An 18,542-nucleotide genomic window follows, 5' to 3' on the forward strand; every position below is an offset into this window, starting at 1 on the left:
AGTAGTACAAACAAGAAGAAAGACGGATCATGGAAACTGGATATCTAAATAATCAGGCGATATAATTTGACTTACACACTACCCATGTGCAGTGCATTTTGGGCTCTTTTTGTTTTATAGTACAAAACTCCTCATACTTCAATCTTTCACACGTGACCGTTTCTCAAGGAAAGTTGAAAATTATTTTTCAGCGAGCTTCTTTGAAGGTTTTCAATGGAAAGGATGGAAGTTAGATAAATTGTAAATTCACACGATACATTGCCAAAGAAAACGAATTTTATTGAAGACAGCTTCACTAACTTTAACATCAGACTAGCGCAAGTATTTTCAAGGAAAAAGTAGTGCACCATAATGTCAATTCAAACCAGTGATCCAAATGAAGCATCGGATCTAAAGTCGTTGTCTTTAATTGCTGCCCACTCCCATATTACAGGGTTAGGCCTTGATGAAAACTTACAACCACGTCCTACATCCGAAGGTATGGTGGGGCAGTTGCAAGCGCGTCGTGCTGCTGGTGTGATACTGAAGATGGTTCAAAATGGAGCTATAGCAGGCAGGGCCGTCTTAGTGGCGGGTCCACCTTCCACTGGTAAGACCGCCCTTGCTATGGGTGTTTCTCAGTCGCTAGGCAAAGATGTGCCTTTCACAGCCATTGCCGGCTCTGAAATCTTCTCTTTGGAATTAAGTAAAACTGAAGCTTTAACCCAGGCTTTTAGAAGGTCCATCGGTATCAAAATTAAAGAAGAGACAGAATTAATTGAAGGTGAAGTTGTGGAAATCCAAATTGACAGGTCCATAACTGGTGGTCACAAACAAGGTAAATTAACTATCAAGACTACGGATATGGAAACAATCTACGAACTGGGTAATAAAATGATTGATGGTCTAACTAAGGAAAAAGTATTAGCTGGTGACGTTATTTCTATTGACAAGGCCAGCGGGAAGATCAGCAAGCTGGGTAGATCCTTTGCTAGATCCAGAGATTATGATGCCATGGGTGCCGATACCAGATTTGTTCAATGCCCAGAGGGCGAATTACAAAAAAGGAAAACGGTAGTTCACACGGTGTCACTACATGAAATTGATGTTATTAATTCAAGAACTCAAGGGTTTTTGGCATTATTTACGGGTGATACTGGTGAAATTAGGTCGGAAGTAAGAGACCAAATAAACACAAAAGTGGCAGAATGGAAAGAAGAAGGCAAAGCAGAAATCGTTCCAGGTGTGTTATTCATCGATGAGGTTCACATGCTAGACATTGAATGTTTTTCGTTCATAAATAGAGCTTTGGAAGATGAATTTGCGCCCATTGTCATGATGGCAACAAACCGAGGTGTTTCCAAAACTAGAGGGACCAATTACAAATCTCCGCACGGGTTGCCTCTCGACCTTTTGGACAGGTCAATCATCATTACAACCAGTAGTTATAACGAACAAGAAATCAAGACTATTTTATCCATAAGGGCCCGCGAGGAAGAAGTTGAATTATCATCGGATGCCTTGGACCTATTGACAAAGACTGGTGTTGAAACTAGTTTGCGTTACAGCAGTAATTTGATTTCCGTTGCTCAGCAAATTGCCATGAAAAGAAAAAGCAATGTTGTTGAAGTGGAGGATGTTAAAAGAGCGTATTTGTTATTTTTGGACAGTGCCAGATCCGTTAAGTATGTTCAGGAAAACGAGTCACAATACATTGATGACCAGGGCAACGTTCAAATATCTAATGCTAAGTTAGGAGATCCTGATGCGATGGATACTACCGAATAGGCATTTTGTACTTTTAATGGAAAATAATATTATATATATGAATTTATATGCGTGATTGTCGGTAATAAAAGAACGAAAAAGTGAAAAAAAAAAAAAAAAATAGTGGCACATTTGCACATTAGAATCCATTTGATATGCCATTCTTTTGAACAATTATCGATTGTCAAATATACATATATGTATATACATATAACAATATTATAATATATATCTTATTCTATACATATAAAAAAAGAGGGATGGTGCGTATATGAGAAATTTTTTTTATTTTTTGTTACTACTATTCTTCCTTCGAATTATCAGCTCATTCAGAGCCTCTGGTGTTCAAAATCAAAGCTACAATCATACCGTATAATCCCAGAACTTCAGAGAAAATAAGAATCAGAACGATACCGACGAAAAGCCTTGGTTGGTGCATGTATTTTCTAACACCCACATCACCGACCATTCCGATGGCGTAGCCACTACTTAAGCAGGCAAACCCTACACAGAGCCCACAACTTAAGTGCATGAACCCATTGAAGAGAGTGTAGTCTTCGGTGGGAGATAAATTACCTGCAATCAAAACGGCCACAACAAGCCCGTAAATGGCTAGGATACCACTCATGACCACAGGAATCAAAGACTTCATGATCAATTCTGGCTTGAACGTACCGATACCGGAAATACCAATACCTGACTTGGCTGTACCAATGGCAGCACCCAAACAGGAAAGCACCATGGCAGCTGTACAACCTGCAAACCCGAAAAAGGGAGCATACAATGGAGCGTATATGTTAGTTGCGAGTTGCGTTGACATGTTTACAGAGAATAATAGAATGGACCCTTTCCTCCTCCGACTCTTGCTTTACTTTATTTATCTATTTTCTTGCAAGTAAAGAAGAAAAATATCAGGTTATCGATATTCCTTTTTAAACTAATCACTCTTTAACTAAGGAATATTTCTTAACAAAAAGATGCGTACCGGGTAAAGTTTGCATCATCCTAATGCTGCTGCTGCTTTTTGACTAGGAGGATACAACCTAAAAGAAAAAAGAAAGAGATAGAGTCTAGTAAGCAATACGGTTCAGTAGAGCAGTTTTTTCATAGCTGTACATTTTTACTCATAAAGGGGCATTCGTTCATCTGCGTTTTTTTATTTCTGCTGGAAAAGAAGATCACTCGTGTCATTGCAAGTCAAGACAGAAGTCTCATTGAGCCGAACGCGCTGAATCAGCAGATGAGCAATTGTACATGCATATATACGTATATAATTGAACAATCGGGTCGATAGCCTTTATATGGTTTGATTAATACGATTTTCTTGTTATCAGCCAACTGGGTATTCTTGGTACATAGTGCAAAAAAAAACAGAGCGATGGTACGATTTGCCGCGATTCCTTGGGCGTGCGAAAATGCAAGAAAATAAACAAACTAACATGATATGCAGGCTGAACGGTTAGAGGAACTTTATTCATGTTTATTCTCGGCCTTGAGCCTTACCTTAGCCATAACAACACCTCTCGAAGTATAATTACCGCACGAGAAGATGTCGCAAGGCCAGTCCAAAAAACTGGACGTAACTGTTGAGCAACTTCGAAGCATATATCACCAGTTCCATGATATCCTAGAAGAGAAAACCGACTTGCATCTGCCAAAGAAGGACCACGACGACGATGCTGTTAGAAGAGAGGTTCAGATACAGTTACAAGAGTTTTTGTTGAGTGCCATGACGATGGCTTCAAAATCGTTAGAAGTCGTCAACGCCGACACACAGGGCAAGACGGTGAAACAGCTGATCATGGAGTCGCAGGAGAAGTACATGGAGCCCTTCAATCTGGACCTGAATGAGCAAGTCAGGAAGATGTATCAAGAATGGGAGGACGAAACGGTCAAAGTAGCCCAATTAAGACAGACAGGGCCTGCCAAGATCAACGAGGTGTACACTAACTCAAAAGATGAATATCTGACGCAGCTAGATGGAAGAATCGGCGTACTTCAAGCCAGAATGACAGAGCAACAAGCCGCTGACCACTTCGATGCAGAGGAGAAAGATGATCAGGCTACCCCGGCAAATTGGGAAAATATCAGGGACGATTATGTGGCCTCGTTGAATGAGCTGTATCGAACACAGCAGGCTCTGCCCCAGGTAAGATACAGCGTGGAGAAAGTCAAGCATCTAATGGACTATCTTGAGAAGGATTAAGTTTATGAGGAATTCGTTTGACGTGACTAATATGCTTTTAGTGGTATCATTTTTTTAAATCTTTGTACGAAGAGCTGGGAATAGGAAAAAGTACAGCCAGCCTTTTTCCACACGTTAACGACAAAGACGGAAAACGATATGCAGCTGTGCGCATGAGAGAATCGACTTTTTACCCGTTAAAGAGAGGAAAATTAGTGTCTGTGAAAACGCGAATACAAAAAAAGAAAGGTAGCAGGATCTTCCCCCATTCTCGTAAAACGTCAAGAGCAAAGTCAGCTTAGATCGTCTAATTTTCCAAAGGAACAGACTAGTAGTTTTTACCACCGTTCACATAATAAATCTCCTTTTCGGAAGAACGTGTTTACATCTGAGAGAGAACCCTTTTGCAATCAAAAAGGGCAACCAAAAATAGAAACAGAGGAAAAATGAGTTATAACAATCCGTACCAGTTGGAGACCCCTTTTGAGGAGTCGTACGAGTTGGACGAGGGCTCCAGTGCCGTCGGTGCCGATGGACATGATTTTGTGGGCTTTATGAACAAGATCAGTCAAATCAATCGCGATCTTGATAAGTACGACCATACCATCAACCAGATCGATTCGCTACACAAGAGGCTATTGACTGAAGTTAATGAAGAGCAAGCAGACCATTTGAGGCACTCCTTGGACAACTTCGTGGCGCAGGCTGCGGATTTCCAGTTCAGACTGAAGAACGAGATCAAAAGTGCCCAAAGGGATGGGCTGCACGACACAAATAAACAAGCCCAGGCAGAAAACTCAAGGCAAAGATTCCTGAAGCTGATCCAGGACTATAGAATCGTGGATTCCAACTACAAGGAAGAGAACAAAGAGCAAGCCAAAAGGCAGTATATGATCATCCAGCCAGAGGCCAGCGAAGATGAAGTCGAAGCTGCCATAAGCGATGTGGGGGGACAACAAATCTTCTCACAGGCCTTGTTGAATGCAAACAGACGCGGGGAAGCCAAGACCGCCCTTGCGGAAGTCCAGGCAAGACACCAAGAGTTATTGAAGCTGGAAAAATCCATGGCTGAATTGACTCAATTATTCAATGATATGGAAGAACTGGTGATAGAACAACAGGAAAACGTTGACGTTATTGACAAGAACGTCGATGACGCTCAATTGGACGTAGAACAAGGTGTCGGCCACACAGACAAGGCCGTCAAAAGTGCCAGAAAAGCAAGAAAGAACAAGATCAGATGCTGGTTGATTGTGTTTGCCATCATCGCTGTCGTTGTCATTGTTGTTGTGGTGCCAATCGTCAAAACACGTTAATTCTAACTATTTCCTCTTTTCCTCTGTGTTTTTATTCAATCCCGAACTCCTCCTTTTGTACATCTATGTCAATCCTAATTAGTCTATATTTAGTCTATCCTTTACTTTACTATATTTGAAACTCTTTTTTCGCCCTCCTGGCCAAATAACATAATTCGCTGCTCATTCAACAGCTTTCCAATATAGTTGGGCAGGCAATGTTAGAGATGGTCTACACCTTATAAATAAGTGTATATAGGACATTACCCGAGTAACGGGGTCCGCACTTGGCAAAACCCAACCGTTTTTTTTTTTATTTTCCCGTTTTTCACATGCCACCTTATTCGCCTCGTAACGTTACGACCGAAATCTCACTAAGGCACGGTTTGTTGGGTAGTCTGTAGCTGTTGGGAAACAAGTTGCCTCTAAACGGTTGTGCATCATATATAACTCGTTGTACTCAAGGTATACATTTTCTTACTCTTCTTGAATATCCACTAAACGACTTTCGAAGGTAACAAAATCACCGATTAAAACTAAATAATTATGAAACCGGAAGTTGAGCAAGAATTAGCTCATATTTTGCTAACTGAATTGTTGGCTTATCAATTCGCCTCTCCTGTGAGATGGATCGAAACTCAAGACGTCTTCTTGAAAGATTTCAACACCGAAAGAGTCGTTGAAATTGGTCCTTCGCCAACTTTGGCCGGGATGGCTCAAAGAACTTTGAAGAATAAATACGAATCTTACGATGCTGCTTTATCTTTGCAAAGACAAATCTTGTGTTACTCTAAGGATTCCAGAGAGATCTACTACACCCCAGATCCATCCGAATTAGCTGAAAAGGAAGAACCTGCCAAGGAAGAAGCCTCGGTTTCCACCCCTGCTGCTAGTGCTCCTGCCCCCGCTGCTGTTGCAGCTCCTGTTGCAGCTCCAGCTGCAGCGGTCGCTGAAATCGCCGATGAACCCGTCAAGGCCTCTTTATTATTGCACGTTTTGGTTGCCCATAAGTTGAAGAAGCCACTGGATTCCATTCCAATGTCCAAGACCATCAAAGAATTGGTTGGTGGTAAATCAACTGTCCAAAATGAAATCTTGGGTGACCTGGGTAAGGAATTCGGTACTACTCCAGAAAAACCGGAAGAAACTCCTTTAGAAGAATTGGCAGAAACCTTCCAGGATACCTTTTCCGGTGCTCTGGGTAAGCAATCTTCTTCCCTGTTGTCAAGATTAATATCTTCTAAGATGCCTGGTGGTTTTACAATCACCGTGGCCAGAAAGTACTTACAAACCCGCTGGGGTTTGCCATCTGGAAGACAGGATGGTGTTCTTTTGGTAGCTTTGTCTAACGAGCCCGCTGCTCGTTTAGGCTCTGAAGCTGAAGCTAAGGCTTTCCTGGACTCCACGGCTCAAAAATACGCCTCCATTGTTGGTGTTGATTTGTCATCTACAGCCAGTGCTGCTGCCGCTGGCCCAGGTGCCGCTACCGGTGGTGCCATGATCGATGCTGGCGCTTTGGAAGAGATAACAAAGGACCACAAGGTTTTGGCTCGTCAACAACTACAAGTGTTGGCCCGTTACTTGAAAATGGACTTGGATAACGGTGAAAGAAAATTCTTGAAAGAAAAAGACACTGTTTCTGGACTTCAAGCACAATTGGATTACTTAAATGCCGAATTGGGTGAATTCTTTGTCAGTGGTGTCGCTACCTCCTTCTCCAGAAAGAAGGCCAGAACTTTTGATTCCTCTTGGAACTGGGCCAAACAATCTTTATTGTCCTTGTATTTCGAGATAATCCATGGTGTCTTAAAAAATGTTGATAGAGAAGTTGTTAGTGAAGCTATCAACATCATGAACAGATCTAACGACGCTTTGATCAAATTTATGGAATATCATATTTCCAATACTGATGAAACAAAGGGTGAAAACTACCAATTGGTTAAGACCCTTGGTGAACAGTTGATTGAAAACTGTAAACAAGTTTTGGATGTTGACCCGGTTTACAAGGATGTTGCTAAGCCAAGTGGTCCAAAGACGGCTATTGACAAGAATGGTAACATTACTTTCTCAGAAGAACCAAGAGAAAAGGTCAGAAAACTATCTCAATACGTTCAAGAAATGGCCCTTGGTGGTCCAATCACCAAAGAATCTCAACCAACCATCGAAGAAGATTTGACTCGTGTTTACAAAGCCATCAGTACTCAAGCTGATAAACAAGATATTTCTAGCTCCACAAGGGTCGAATTTGAAAAATTATACAGTGATTTGATGAAGTTCTTGGAAAGTTCCAAAGAGATTGATCCTTCTCAAACCACCCAATTAGCTGGTATGGATGTTGAAGATGCCTTGGACAAGGATTCTACCAAAGAAGTTGCTTCTTTGCCAAACAAATCCACTATCTCTAAAACAGTTTCTTCTACTATTCCAAGAGAAACTATTCCATTCTTACACTTGAGAAAGATGACTTCTGCTGGCGATTGGAAATACGACCGTCAACTATCTTCTCTTTTCTTGGATGGTTTGGAAAAAGCAGCATTTAACGGTGTCACTTTCAAGGACAAGTACGTTTTGATTACTGGTGCTGGTAAGGGCTCTATTGGTGCAGAAGTCTTGCAAGGTTTACTGCAGGGTGGTGCTAAAGTTATCGTTACCACCTCTCGTTTCTCTAAACAAGTTACAGACTACTATCAATCAATTTATGCTAAGTATGGTGCCAAGGGCTCAACTTTGATTGTTGTTCCATTCAACCAAGGTTCTAAGCAAGATGTCGAAGCTTTAATTGAATTTATCTACGACACTGAAAAGAATGGTGGTCTAGGTTGGGATCTAGATGCTATTATTCCTTTCGCGGCCATTCCAGAACAAGGTATTGAATTGGAGCACATTGATTCTAAATCTGAATTTGCCCATAGAATTATGTTGACCAATATCTTGAGAATGATGGGTTGCGTTAAGAAACAAAAATCTGCTAGAGGTATTGAAACAAGACCAGCTCAAGTTATTCTACCAATGTCTCCAAACCATGGTACTTTCGGTGGTGATGGTATGTATTCAGAATCCAAGTTGTCATTGGAAACTTTGTTCAACAGATGGCATTCTGAATCCTGGGCCAACCAATTGACCGTTTGTGGTGCTGTTATTGGCTGGACCAGAGGTACTGGATTAATGAGTGCTAACAACGTCATTGCCGAAGGTATTGAAAAGATGGGTGTTCGTACGTTCTCTCAAAAGGAGATGGCCTTCAACTTGTTGGGTTTGTTGATCCCAGAAGTCGTAGAATTGTGTCAAAAATCTCCTGTTATGGCTGATTTGAACGGTGGATTACAATTTGTTCCTGAATTAAAGGAATTCACCGCTAAATTGCGTAAGGAGCTAGTTGAGACTTCTGAAGTTAGAAAGGCAGTTTCCATCGAAACTGCTTTGGAACATAAGGTCGTCAACGGCAGTAGTGCCGACGCTGCTTATGCTCAAGTTCAAGTTCAACCAAGGGCTAACATTCAGTTAGACTTCCCAGAATTGAAACCTTACAAGCAAGTCAAACAGATCGCACCTGCTGAACTTGAAGGTTTATTAGATTTGGAGAGAGTTATTGTTGTTACTGGTTTTGCTGAAGTCGGTCCATGGGGTTCTGCCAGAACTAGATGGGAAATGGAAGCCTTTGGTGAATTTTCTTTGGAAGGTTGTGTTGAAATGTCCTGGATTATGGGTTTTATCTCATACCACAACGGTAATTTGAAGGGTCGCCCATACACCGGTTGGGTTGATTCGAAGACAAAGGAACCAGTTGATGATAAGGACGTCAAGGCCAAGTATGAAACTTCCATCTTGGAACATAGTGGTATCAGATTGATTGAAGCAGAATTATTCAATGGTTACAACCCAGAAAAGAAGGAAATGATTCAAGAAGTCATTGTTGAAGAAGATTTGGAACCATTTGAAGCCTCCAAGGAAACTGCCGAACAATTCAAACATCAACATGGTGACAAGGTAGATGTCTTTGAAATTCCAGAAACAGGAGAATACTCCGTTAAGTTATTAAAGGGTGCCACCTTATACATTCCAAAGGCTTTGAAATTTGACCGCTTAGTTGCTGGTCAAATCCCAACTGGTTGGAGTGCCAAGACTTATGGTATTTCTGATGATATCATTTCACAAGTTGACCCAATCACATTATTCGTTTTGGTTTCAGTCGTGGAAGCCTTTATTGCATCTGGTATCACCGATCCATACGAAATGTACAAATATGTTCATGTTTCTGAAGTTGGTAACTGTTCTGGTTCTGGTATGGGTGGTGTTTCTGCCCTACGTGGTATGTTCAAAGATCGTTTCAAGGACGAACCTGTCCAAAATGATATTTTGCAAGAATCGTTCATCAACACAATGTCTGCTTGGGTTAACATGTTGTTGATCTCCTCATCTGGTCCAATCAAGACACCTGTTGGTGCCTGCGCTACATCCGTGGAATCTGTTGATATCGGTGTGGAAACCATTTTGTCTGGTAAGGCCAAAATTTGTCTGGTGGGTGGTTACGATGATTTCCAGGAAGAGGGTTCCTTTGAGTTTGGTAATATGAAGGCCACTTCCAACACTTTGGAGGAATTCGAACATGGTCGTACCCCGGCTGAAATGTCCAGACCTGCTACTACAACTCGTAATGGGTTCATGGAAGCTCAAGGTGCTGGTATTCAAATTATTATGCAAGCCGATTTAGCTTTGAAGATGGGTGTGCCCATCTACGGTATTGTTGCCATGGCTGCTACCGCAACTGATAAGATCGGTAGATCTGTCCCTGCTCCAGGTAAGGGTATCTTAACCACCGCTCGTGAACATCATTCCAGTGTCAAGTATGCTTCACCAAACATGAACATGAAGTACAGAAAGCGCCAGTTGGTCACTCGTGAAGCTCAAATTAAAGATTGGGTAGAAGATGAACTGGAAGCTTTGAAACTGGAAGCGGAAGAAATTCCAACCGAAGATCAAAACGAGTTCTTGCTTGAGCGTACCAGAGAAATCCATAGCGAAGCTGAGAATCAATTGAGAACAGCACAGCAACAATGGGGTAACGACTTCTACAAGAGGGACCCACGTATTGCCCCATTAAGAGGGGCTTTAGCCACTTATGGTTTAACCATTGACGACTTGGGTGTTGCCTCATTCCATGGTACGTCCACCAAGGCTAATGACAAGAATGAATCCGCCACAATTAATGAAATGATGAAGCACTTGGGCAGATCAGAGGGTAACCCAGTCATTGGTGTTTTCCAGAAATTCTTGACTGGTCATCCAAAGGGTGCTGCCGGTGCATGGATGATGAACGGTGCCTTGCAAATTCTAAACAGTGGTGTCATCCCAGGTAACCGTAATGCTGATAACATCGATAAGATCTTGGAGCAATTCGAGTACGTGTTGTATCCATCCAAGACCTTGAAGACCGACGGTGTTAGAGCCGTCTCCATCACCTCGTTCGGTTTTGGTCAAAAGGGTGGCCAAGCCATTGTGGTGCACCCAGACTACTTGTATGCTGCAATTACTGAAGGTAGATACAACGAGTATGCCGCCAAGGTTTCTGCCAGAGAAAAGAGTGCTTACAAGTTCTTCCACAACGGTATGATATACAACAAGTTGTTTGTTAGTAAGGAGCATGCTCCATACACCGACGAATTGGAAGAACATGTCTACTTGGACCCATTAGCTCGTGTCTCCAAGGACAAGAAGTCCGGTTCTTTGACTTTCAACTCCAAGAACATCCAAAACAAGGACAGCTACATCAACGCCAACACCATCGAGACCGCTAAAATGATTGAAAACATGACCAAGGACAAGGTTTCCAACGCCGGCGTCGGTGTGGATGTGGAACTGATCACCAGCATCAACGTGGAAAACGATACTTTTATCGAGCGCAACTTCACCGCGCAGGAAATTGAGTACTGTACCGCCCAACCAAGCGCACAAAGCTCCTTTGCCGGCACATGGTCTGCCAAAGAGGCCGTTTTCAAGTCCTTGGGCGTCAAGTCCCTAGGTGGAGGTGCTGCATTGAAAGACATCGAAATTGTGCGTGTTAACAAGAACGGGCCCGCCGTCGAACTGCACGGTAACGCCAAGAAGGTCGCCGACCAAGCCGGCGTTACCGAGGTGAAGGTGTCCATCTCCCACGACGATCTCCAAGCCGTCGCAGTGGCCATTTCTACCAAGAAATAAGCCAAGCCATCTACATAGTTTAGTTTTCTTCTCTACATAACACCTCGCTTACTCGCTAAACTTATCATTTGTTCACTCTACTTGGTCATTATGCACGTCGCCGAGTCTCCAGGCCCTGGGCGTACGACCGCTTCATCCTTCTATTTCTTCCGACCCACACAAATTCGCGCGGGGCCGCGTTGACGCGTGGAAGAATAGAAGTCCGCGTAGTGGCTCCGGGGTAATTAGTCTTTTTTCGTTTGCTCTATCGGCCGGCCAGCATCGGTTTTGGTTTCTTCTGTGAGGAAAGAAGGGGCCAGGAACGGCCGGTAGCAGTGCTCGCTCAGCGATTATTGCCAGCTATTGTTCACGCGAAATGCGTGGGGCAAGGGGCTGGCAAGCTGTGGTGCACAGCGATAGGGTCTTCGTCCCCGGTGGACAACGAGCCCTGCGGCGTATTGTGTGAGCCACCCCTTGATTGCCTGTGCCAAATATAAGAAAAAGAAAAAGCACACCAAGGTGAGCGGGTGCCCTTAAAAAAAACCGGCATCCTCGATCGTCGCTGCCGTTCCCCTCTGCCTAGTGGTGGGAGGCATCCTTTTTGAACCTCCCTAAGAGCCCTATTTATCCCCTCTATTTCAATGTTTTCTTTTCCAAGATTTGTCGCTCCTTCACGGCGTTCCCCCCTTTAAGCGTCCAGCAATCTCTCCGTATATAACAATCCTAATCCACTCTTATTGCCTGTGATTTTGGATGTTTTCTTGCTTCCCGCCAGACAAAGTTTTGTTTTGTCTTGATGAAAACAGTAGTTCTTGGCTGCAATATTTTTCGATAGCTTTAGCATTCAAATACGTAAAAAGAAGAAATCAGGTACGATTTACGGATCAAGTTTCTTTTTTACTAACACATAGAAATACTGTCGTCAGGTAAAAAAACAACCGCGACATGGATAATATCACGAACCGTAATGCTGCCAGTGTTCTTACGAGTGGTAACAAGGGTTTTACCAGCAAAAGTGTAGCGGCATCCGCTCCGAAGCGGTCCAAGAGTGCTCGAAGGAAAACGTTCAAGTGCACCGGGTACGACGGATGTGCGATGTCCTTTACCAGAGCGGAGCATCTTGCACGTCATATAAGAAAGCACACGGGAGAAAAGCCATTCCAGTGTCCCGCGTGTTTGAAGTTCTTCAGTAGAGTCGATAATTTGAAGCAACACCGGGAGTCGGTCCACGCGCATAGAAACCACCATACGACGGGGCCACATCAGCGTAAACCCTCGTCTTCGTCTCTGTCCTCCTCTTCTTCTGCATCTTCGTCCTCATCTGCGTCCTCTTCCACATCGTATACCGACCAATTTTCCAGGAAAACCAACACTGTTGGCGCCAATATGCCGATGATGACAGAGAACGAAAGGGCGCCCCAATTCATACATTCTTCGCCGGAGTTCACCGCTGGCACGAGGAGCATCCCACCCATCTCTCCAAGGTCCAATTATATCGCTCAACAACAACAACAACACTTTGGCACTTCTACTTCGCAACAGCAGCCACAGCAGCCGCAGCAGCCGCCGTTCTATTACCCGCCTTCCCATGCACCTATCGATAACTACTACCAGTATCCTCTCCCCAGCAACAGCACCACTGTCAACTACCTACCATCAATGGAGGTGCAGTATCCGCTCAATCTTAGCCCCACTGCGGCGGCCCCCCCGCCCTCAGAGGTACTGTTATCGGCTTTTCCTCCGAGATCTATACCAAATATAACCTTCAAACATAATGATTCGGCCGACTTCCAAACTCGGAAACTTATGGACAACTACAACTTTAGACCGAATAATACTACTACTAATAACACTAATACTAATTCATTTTTTTCGCCATACTCTACATCAGTTTCCAGTACAGAAGTAAGACCGGTCATTTTCCCTCAGCACCAACAAGCATTCAGACAGCAGCCGAATGACAATAACAACACTAATGAACACAACACCGCTAATGACAACGGTAAGATCAAGAGCTTCAAGAATAATGACGACAACAATAACAGCAATGACAACAAAAAGACACCGGTGACCCTATCAGACTCTGATCTCTTGATCAATACCAACAAGAAAAGGCTCAGTGTCGATTACATACTGACATGACTGAACTAACGTAATGAACCTACAATATATTCCCTTAAATATAAATATTTCGTAACAAATATAATCATTAATATGCCCAAACAAGGTGCACGCAATCTATTCTACATTTATGTTTGCTTTTATGTTCCGTGCGAAACTTGAAGAATTCGTTATCACTCGAATGTAGAAACAAAGGAAATGACACAAACATAGACGTCGTTCTTTTATATATGTCCATCATTGACAAGACACTAGAGCGCAGCCGTGCAAGCCACACCCTGCCGTTTCCGTTCCTCCCCCCCAGTCCGATTGACCGCAGGAATTTATGCAGCGGATGCAACCTTGCGCTGGACAAGACGAAGCAACGACGCAACGTCTTGTCCTTGTACGTCCATTTATGCCTGGGCATATATTCTGTTTCTGTCACTATGGCTATCCTGGGTCCTGGGTATTACCCTCACACGCTTCCCCCGTTAAATGAAATAATAAGAAAAAGAAAAGAAAGAAGCTTTTTATCTCTACCCATCAAAACAATGAAGCCTTTCCTTGGCCCGACCCTGACAGACAAAACAACATATATGATCAGTCTTCTCTGATACACGAAATGATGCCCTATAACACCCCTCCAAACATCCAAGAACCCATGAATCTCGCAAGCAATGGTACCTTCGGTATCATCCCAGATACACTCAGTTTCCAGAATTTCAAGTATGATCGTCTTCAGCAGCAACCGCAAGCGCAACCGCAGCAGCGTGCACCTCAGTTACAACAGCAACAGCAACAACAACAACCAATAAGCCCGCCTTTATTCTTGGCAGGCACCAGGACAAACTCAAACCTTAGTAAGAGTATCAACACCAACACCGTCCCTCCACTGCGTTTTAGTGGATCATCCCAGCATTACACTATCCCGGATATAGATCACTCTTCCATCATATACAAGAACAACATCTGCAAATCCTTTAAAGATGATTTATTCTTCTGTCCAAGATCTTTGCTCTCTTTAGAAGAGCAACGAGCATGCGAAAAAATGGATAGACTGACCGCTGAACAGATGTCACTACACCACCAGAATGCACACCCCAGTTCCAACCCGGACTCGCTATCTTCTTCTCCACCAACTTCTGCGTCTTCCATATTCAACTCTAGACCAAAATTCAACCCTTACACTTCTCAGAGTTTTAATCCTCTGGAAAGTGTTCGAGAATGATCGAATAAGAACAACTTACCTTTTTTTTGCATATTCCTTATTTTTATCAATTGTATCCATGTCACATTCCATTATATCATATCATATCATATCGTATCATATCATGCCGTTTCATGAACTGTTTATTTTTTTTTAATTATCGGCTTTTTCTATTTATGATAGTTTACTATTCATTCAGTGTACGTAGATAAAAAGAGAAGAGTTTTATCTGCAAGCAGCACTCAAGACGTATATACTAAGCACTTCAGGGCTCATATAACCATATTCTTTTAAAAATACATGTCATTTCCAGTGTCTTCGCAGACATTCTAACGCTAGGCGTACAAGAAACCTTAAGCTTGTTTTCCGTAAGACCCTTTTGAAACCATTCTTATCGTTAATGTCGATAGCTCTGTTGTAAAGATGGACTTCAGTCTCTGCTTGTCAAATATGTCGTGTTAAATGACAATATTTTATTTTTCTACCTACTTTTGGCTAGTTACGGTGTAAATTATTGGCAATAAAGGAAAAGTTCACTAATGCATATGTGTTGTAATTATAGACAAATGAGAACGAACCTTAAGACGGCGAGTTCATCACTAAAAGGCCCCTGCAGAGAATAGCTAGTGCTATAATTCACAAAATACCTACTATACCCCTGAGTTTGGGCGTCACTTTCTTATTATAATCCTTGAATTCAATTGTCAGCTTCCCACTCTTCCATTATGAGTTATACTGACAATCCTCCTCAAACAAAGAGAGCTTTATCGTTAGACGATTTAGTCAACCACGACGAGAACGAAAAGGTTAAACTACAAAAATTAAATGAAGCGGCAGATGCAACCATGCCTGTTGCAGGAAACGCAGAACCTAGCTCAAATCAACCTGCTGCAATTGGCAATTCTAAGGAGAACGTTGGCGGTGATTCCAACAAGCAAAAACCTACGGCACGCAAGTCATCGGCTGATGACGAAGAGACAGATACAGATGATGATGTGGGTACAAGTGGAGAGATTAATTTTGATTCAGGTATGGATTTTGACTACGATAGACAGCATAGAAACCTATCCCCTAAGGGATTGCCTCTCACGGACGGTGCGACCGACCCTGAAGCCAAGCTAGAAAAATCTTCAGATGAATCAATACTCTCCAACGTCAGGATTGACGAAGAACGCGGGATACCGAAACACACCAGCGGCGAAAATACTGCAAGCAATACTACAATTCAAAGAGCACCACAGGAGCAGAAAATACCGGGAGCTACGGTCAAGAAGGAGGAAGAAAAGAATGCAGCAGTCAGCAATATTTTTGAGGAAAAAGCTACTTTACAATCCAAAAAGAACAATATCAAGAGGGATTTAGAAGTTCTTAATGAAATATCCGCATCTTCCAAGCCCAGTAAATACAAAAATGTTCCAATTTGGGCCCAGAAATGGAGACCCACCATTAAGGCTCTTCAAAGCATAGATATGAAGGATCTTAAAATTGACCCATCTTTTTTGAACATTATTCCCGATGATGATTTGACAAAATCGGTACAAGACTGGGTTTATGCTACGATATATTCCATTGCACCTGAACTAAGATCGTTCATTGAATTGGAAATGAAATTCGGTGTGATTATTGATGCGAAGAGCCCAGACCGTGTAAATCCACCTGTTTCTTCGCAATGTGTTTTCACTGAGCTCGATGCTCACCTTACCCCGAATATTGACTCATCTTTGTTCCAAGAGCTAAGCAAATATATTCGTGGTATCAGCGAGGTCACTGAAAATACGGGTAAATTTAGTATTATTGAATCTCAAACAAGAGATTCCGTGTATAGAGTTGGACTTTCCACACAAAGACCAAGGTTTTTAAGAATGAGTACTGATATCAAGACGGGGAGAGTGGGGCAATTTATAGAGAAAAGACAAGTGGCTCATCTGCTATTGTATTCCCCAAAGGATAGTTACGATGTTAAAATTTCCTTGAACTTGGAATTGCCTGTACCTGATAATGACCCTCCAGAAAAATACAAATCTCAGAGTCCGATTAGTGAAAGGACGAAAGACCGTATTAGTTACATTCACAATGATTCGTGTACAAGAATAGATATCACGAAAGTCGAGAACCATAATCAAAGTTCAAAGAGTAGACCGTCTGAGACCACTCATGAGGTAGAATTGGAAATCAACACGCCTGCGTTGCTAAGTGCCTTCGATAATATAACAAATGATAGCAAAGAATATGCATCTCTTGTCAGAACGTTTCTAAATAACGGTACAATTATCAGAAGGAAGTTATCTTCTTTATCATATGAGATCTTTGAGGGTTCAAAGAAGGTTATGTAATAGAATAGTATCGAAGGTCAAGAAAGAACCCTTAGTAAATGTATTTTCTTTTTTTTCCTTTTTTTTTTTTTTTTTTTTTTTGGATTATCAAGTGCTGTTGTGAATGCTTTATGTAATATTAGTATTAACAATAACGATAACAATTTTAATATTAAAAAGAACAATAATAATGATAATAAGAGCAGTAAAAATGCGCTCTAACTTTTCTTATCATCTCTATATATCCCTAATAAATAGGCCATTCTTATGACGACTAAATCTTTCGCCATTTTGATACTGTCAATAGCCAGGGCCATCTTAGAGCCGTCGACTTCATGCCAAGAAATTGGTATTTCTTTAATTTGGATTCTTTTCCTGATGGCCAAAATCAAGATTTCCACGTCAAAGATCCAACCCTCGGTATGTAAATATGGGAAAATATTTAATATAGCAGGCTTATTGAACAACTTGAATCCACATTGTGTGTCTTTGATAGATCTGATACCAAAAATGAATACTAAGGTATGGAAACCATACATCAAACAGTTCCTAATCATGGATCTCTTTATGACAGCCTCGGTGTTGACCATGTGTGCTCTGGAACCAATGACTACGGCTGGTTTTATTGTCTTTACATCTATACCAGAAGTTTCAAAAGTTTTGATGGTCTCTATTAGCTTCTCCACATCACTGAACTTACTAGCACCATCGGCGTCAGCAAAAAGACCATATTTGCCTCTGATATGTAGGAAACCTTGTCTCACTGCGCCACCTTTACCTCTATTTTGTGAGAACTTGATAATTCTGAATTGTCTGTAGTCCAATTTGAACGTTTCCTTACAAATCTTCAAACAGTATTCTGTGGTATTATCGGTGGAACCGTCATCCACTATGACAATTTCCCACTTGGAGCCATACTTTGCTTTTAAAAAATTGATTGCGTCTGTTAGCATTAGCAAAATTCTACCCGTTTCGTTATAACTTGGGATAATCACAGACAAAAAGATTTCCTCATCCTCATCATCCTGATGTTCACCTAAGTTAGGTAAAGCACGAGTAATTTTAAGGCCATTTTCGTCAATGGCTGTGTACTTCAGCTCCTCTGGATACGGCGGTCTCGGTGTATGAGAGAATAAATAAACCAGTAGGTACAGTGAAAGCACTAAAGCAACCAATAACGTGAAACACACGGTATTTTTGTTCTCAATCAGGAATTCCAACGCAACCATTTTTGTTGTGCTTTTGGCTGTCTCCCTCTTTTTGTTTTCTTCTTACGTTATGAAAAGAAATTAATATATCCTTACAGCATCCAACTAGATACTACTACTTTCCTCAGTAACTACAGTTCTTTATGACACTTTAACTGCGATAAAGTCTTGAAAAATTGACACGTTTTTGTTCTTGTTTACACTTTTTTTTCCAATGCGCCAAAATTCGCTTCTTCATGAAAACAATGACATGCACAAGCTCAAAAAGTACAGCAAAGGAGCACGTATAAGCTTGTATACAATATTAAT

At 41.9% G+C, this 18,542-nt stretch overlaps 9 protein-coding genes across 9 annotated transcripts; 7 read left to right on the forward strand and 2 right to left on the reverse strand.

Moving 5' to 3' along the window:
• Positions 1-351: 351 nt before the first annotated feature.
• Positions 352-1,767, forward strand: RVB2 (RuvB family ATP-dependent DNA helicase reptin; the record flags this gene model as incomplete). Its single annotated transcript, XM_056231610.1, has 1 exon — positions 352-1,767. One exon carries the CDS (start codon positions 352-354, stop codon positions 1,765-1,767), a length of 1,416 nt encoding a protein of 471 aa, XP_056085411.1.
• Positions 1,768-2,071: 304 nt separating this feature from the next.
• VMA11 (H(+)-transporting V0 sector ATPase subunit c') lies at positions 2,072-2,566 on the reverse strand (the record flags this gene model as incomplete). The annotated part of the gene is made up of 1 exon (XM_056231611.1): positions 2,072-2,566. The coding sequence occupies one exon, from the start codon at positions 2,564-2,566 to the stop codon at positions 2,072-2,074; it is 495 nt and encodes a 164-aa protein (XP_056085412.1).
• Positions 2,567-3,295: 729 nt separating this feature from the next.
• NSL1 (MIND complex subunit NSL1) lies at positions 3,296-3,952 on the forward strand (the record flags this gene model as incomplete). Its single annotated transcript, XM_056231612.1, has 1 exon — positions 3,296-3,952. The coding sequence occupies one exon, from the start codon at positions 3,296-3,298 to the stop codon at positions 3,950-3,952; it is 657 nt and encodes a 218-aa protein (XP_056085413.1).
• Positions 3,953-4,377: 425 nt separating this feature from the next.
• On the forward strand, positions 4,378-5,247 carry SSO1 (syntaxin; the record flags this gene model as incomplete). Its single annotated transcript, XM_056231613.1, has 1 exon — positions 4,378-5,247. One exon carries the CDS (start codon positions 4,378-4,380, stop codon positions 5,245-5,247), a length of 870 nt encoding a protein of 289 aa, XP_056085414.1.
• Positions 5,248-5,772: 525 nt separating this feature from the next.
• FAS2 (trifunctional fatty acid synthase subunit FAS2) lies at positions 5,773-11,424 on the forward strand (the record flags this gene model as incomplete). The annotated part of the gene is made up of 1 exon (XM_056231614.1): positions 5,773-11,424. One exon carries the CDS (start codon positions 5,773-5,775, stop codon positions 11,422-11,424), a length of 5,652 nt encoding a protein of 1,883 aa, XP_056085415.1.
• A 924-nt stretch (positions 11,425-12,348) lies between these two features.
• USV1 (Usv1p) lies at positions 12,349-13,545 on the forward strand (the record flags this gene model as incomplete). Its single annotated transcript, XM_056231616.1, has 1 exon — positions 12,349-13,545. One exon carries the CDS (start codon positions 12,349-12,351, stop codon positions 13,543-13,545), a length of 1,197 nt encoding a protein of 398 aa, XP_056085416.1.
• Positions 13,546-14,128: 583 nt separating this feature from the next.
• On the forward strand, positions 14,129-14,734 carry SKDI16G0490 (uncharacterized protein; the record flags this gene model as incomplete). The annotated part of the gene is made up of 1 exon (XM_056231617.1): positions 14,129-14,734. The coding sequence occupies one exon, from the start codon at positions 14,129-14,131 to the stop codon at positions 14,732-14,734; it is 606 nt and encodes a 201-aa protein (XP_056085417.1).
• A 704-nt stretch (positions 14,735-15,438) lies between these two features.
• Positions 15,439-17,046, forward strand: CET1 (polynucleotide 5'-phosphatase; the record flags this gene model as incomplete). The annotated part of the gene is made up of 1 exon (XM_056231618.1): positions 15,439-17,046. One exon carries the CDS (start codon positions 15,439-15,441, stop codon positions 17,044-17,046), a length of 1,608 nt encoding a protein of 535 aa, XP_056085418.1.
• A 197-nt stretch (positions 17,047-17,243) lies between these two features.
• On the reverse strand, positions 17,244-18,254 carry ALG5 (dolichyl-phosphate beta-glucosyltransferase; the record flags this gene model as incomplete). Its single annotated transcript, XM_056231619.1, has 1 exon — positions 17,244-18,254. The coding sequence occupies one exon, from the start codon at positions 18,252-18,254 to the stop codon at positions 17,244-17,246; it is 1,011 nt and encodes a 336-aa protein (XP_056085419.1).
• Positions 18,255-18,542: the final 288 nt, after the last annotated feature.

Source organism: Saccharomyces kudriavzevii (genome assembly GCF_947243775.1).
Source record: "Saccharomyces kudriavzevii IFO 1802 strain IFO1802 genome assembly, chromosome: 16".
NCBI classification, from domain to species: domain Eukaryota; kingdom Fungi; phylum Ascomycota; class Saccharomycetes; order Saccharomycetales; family Saccharomycetaceae; genus Saccharomyces; species Saccharomyces kudriavzevii.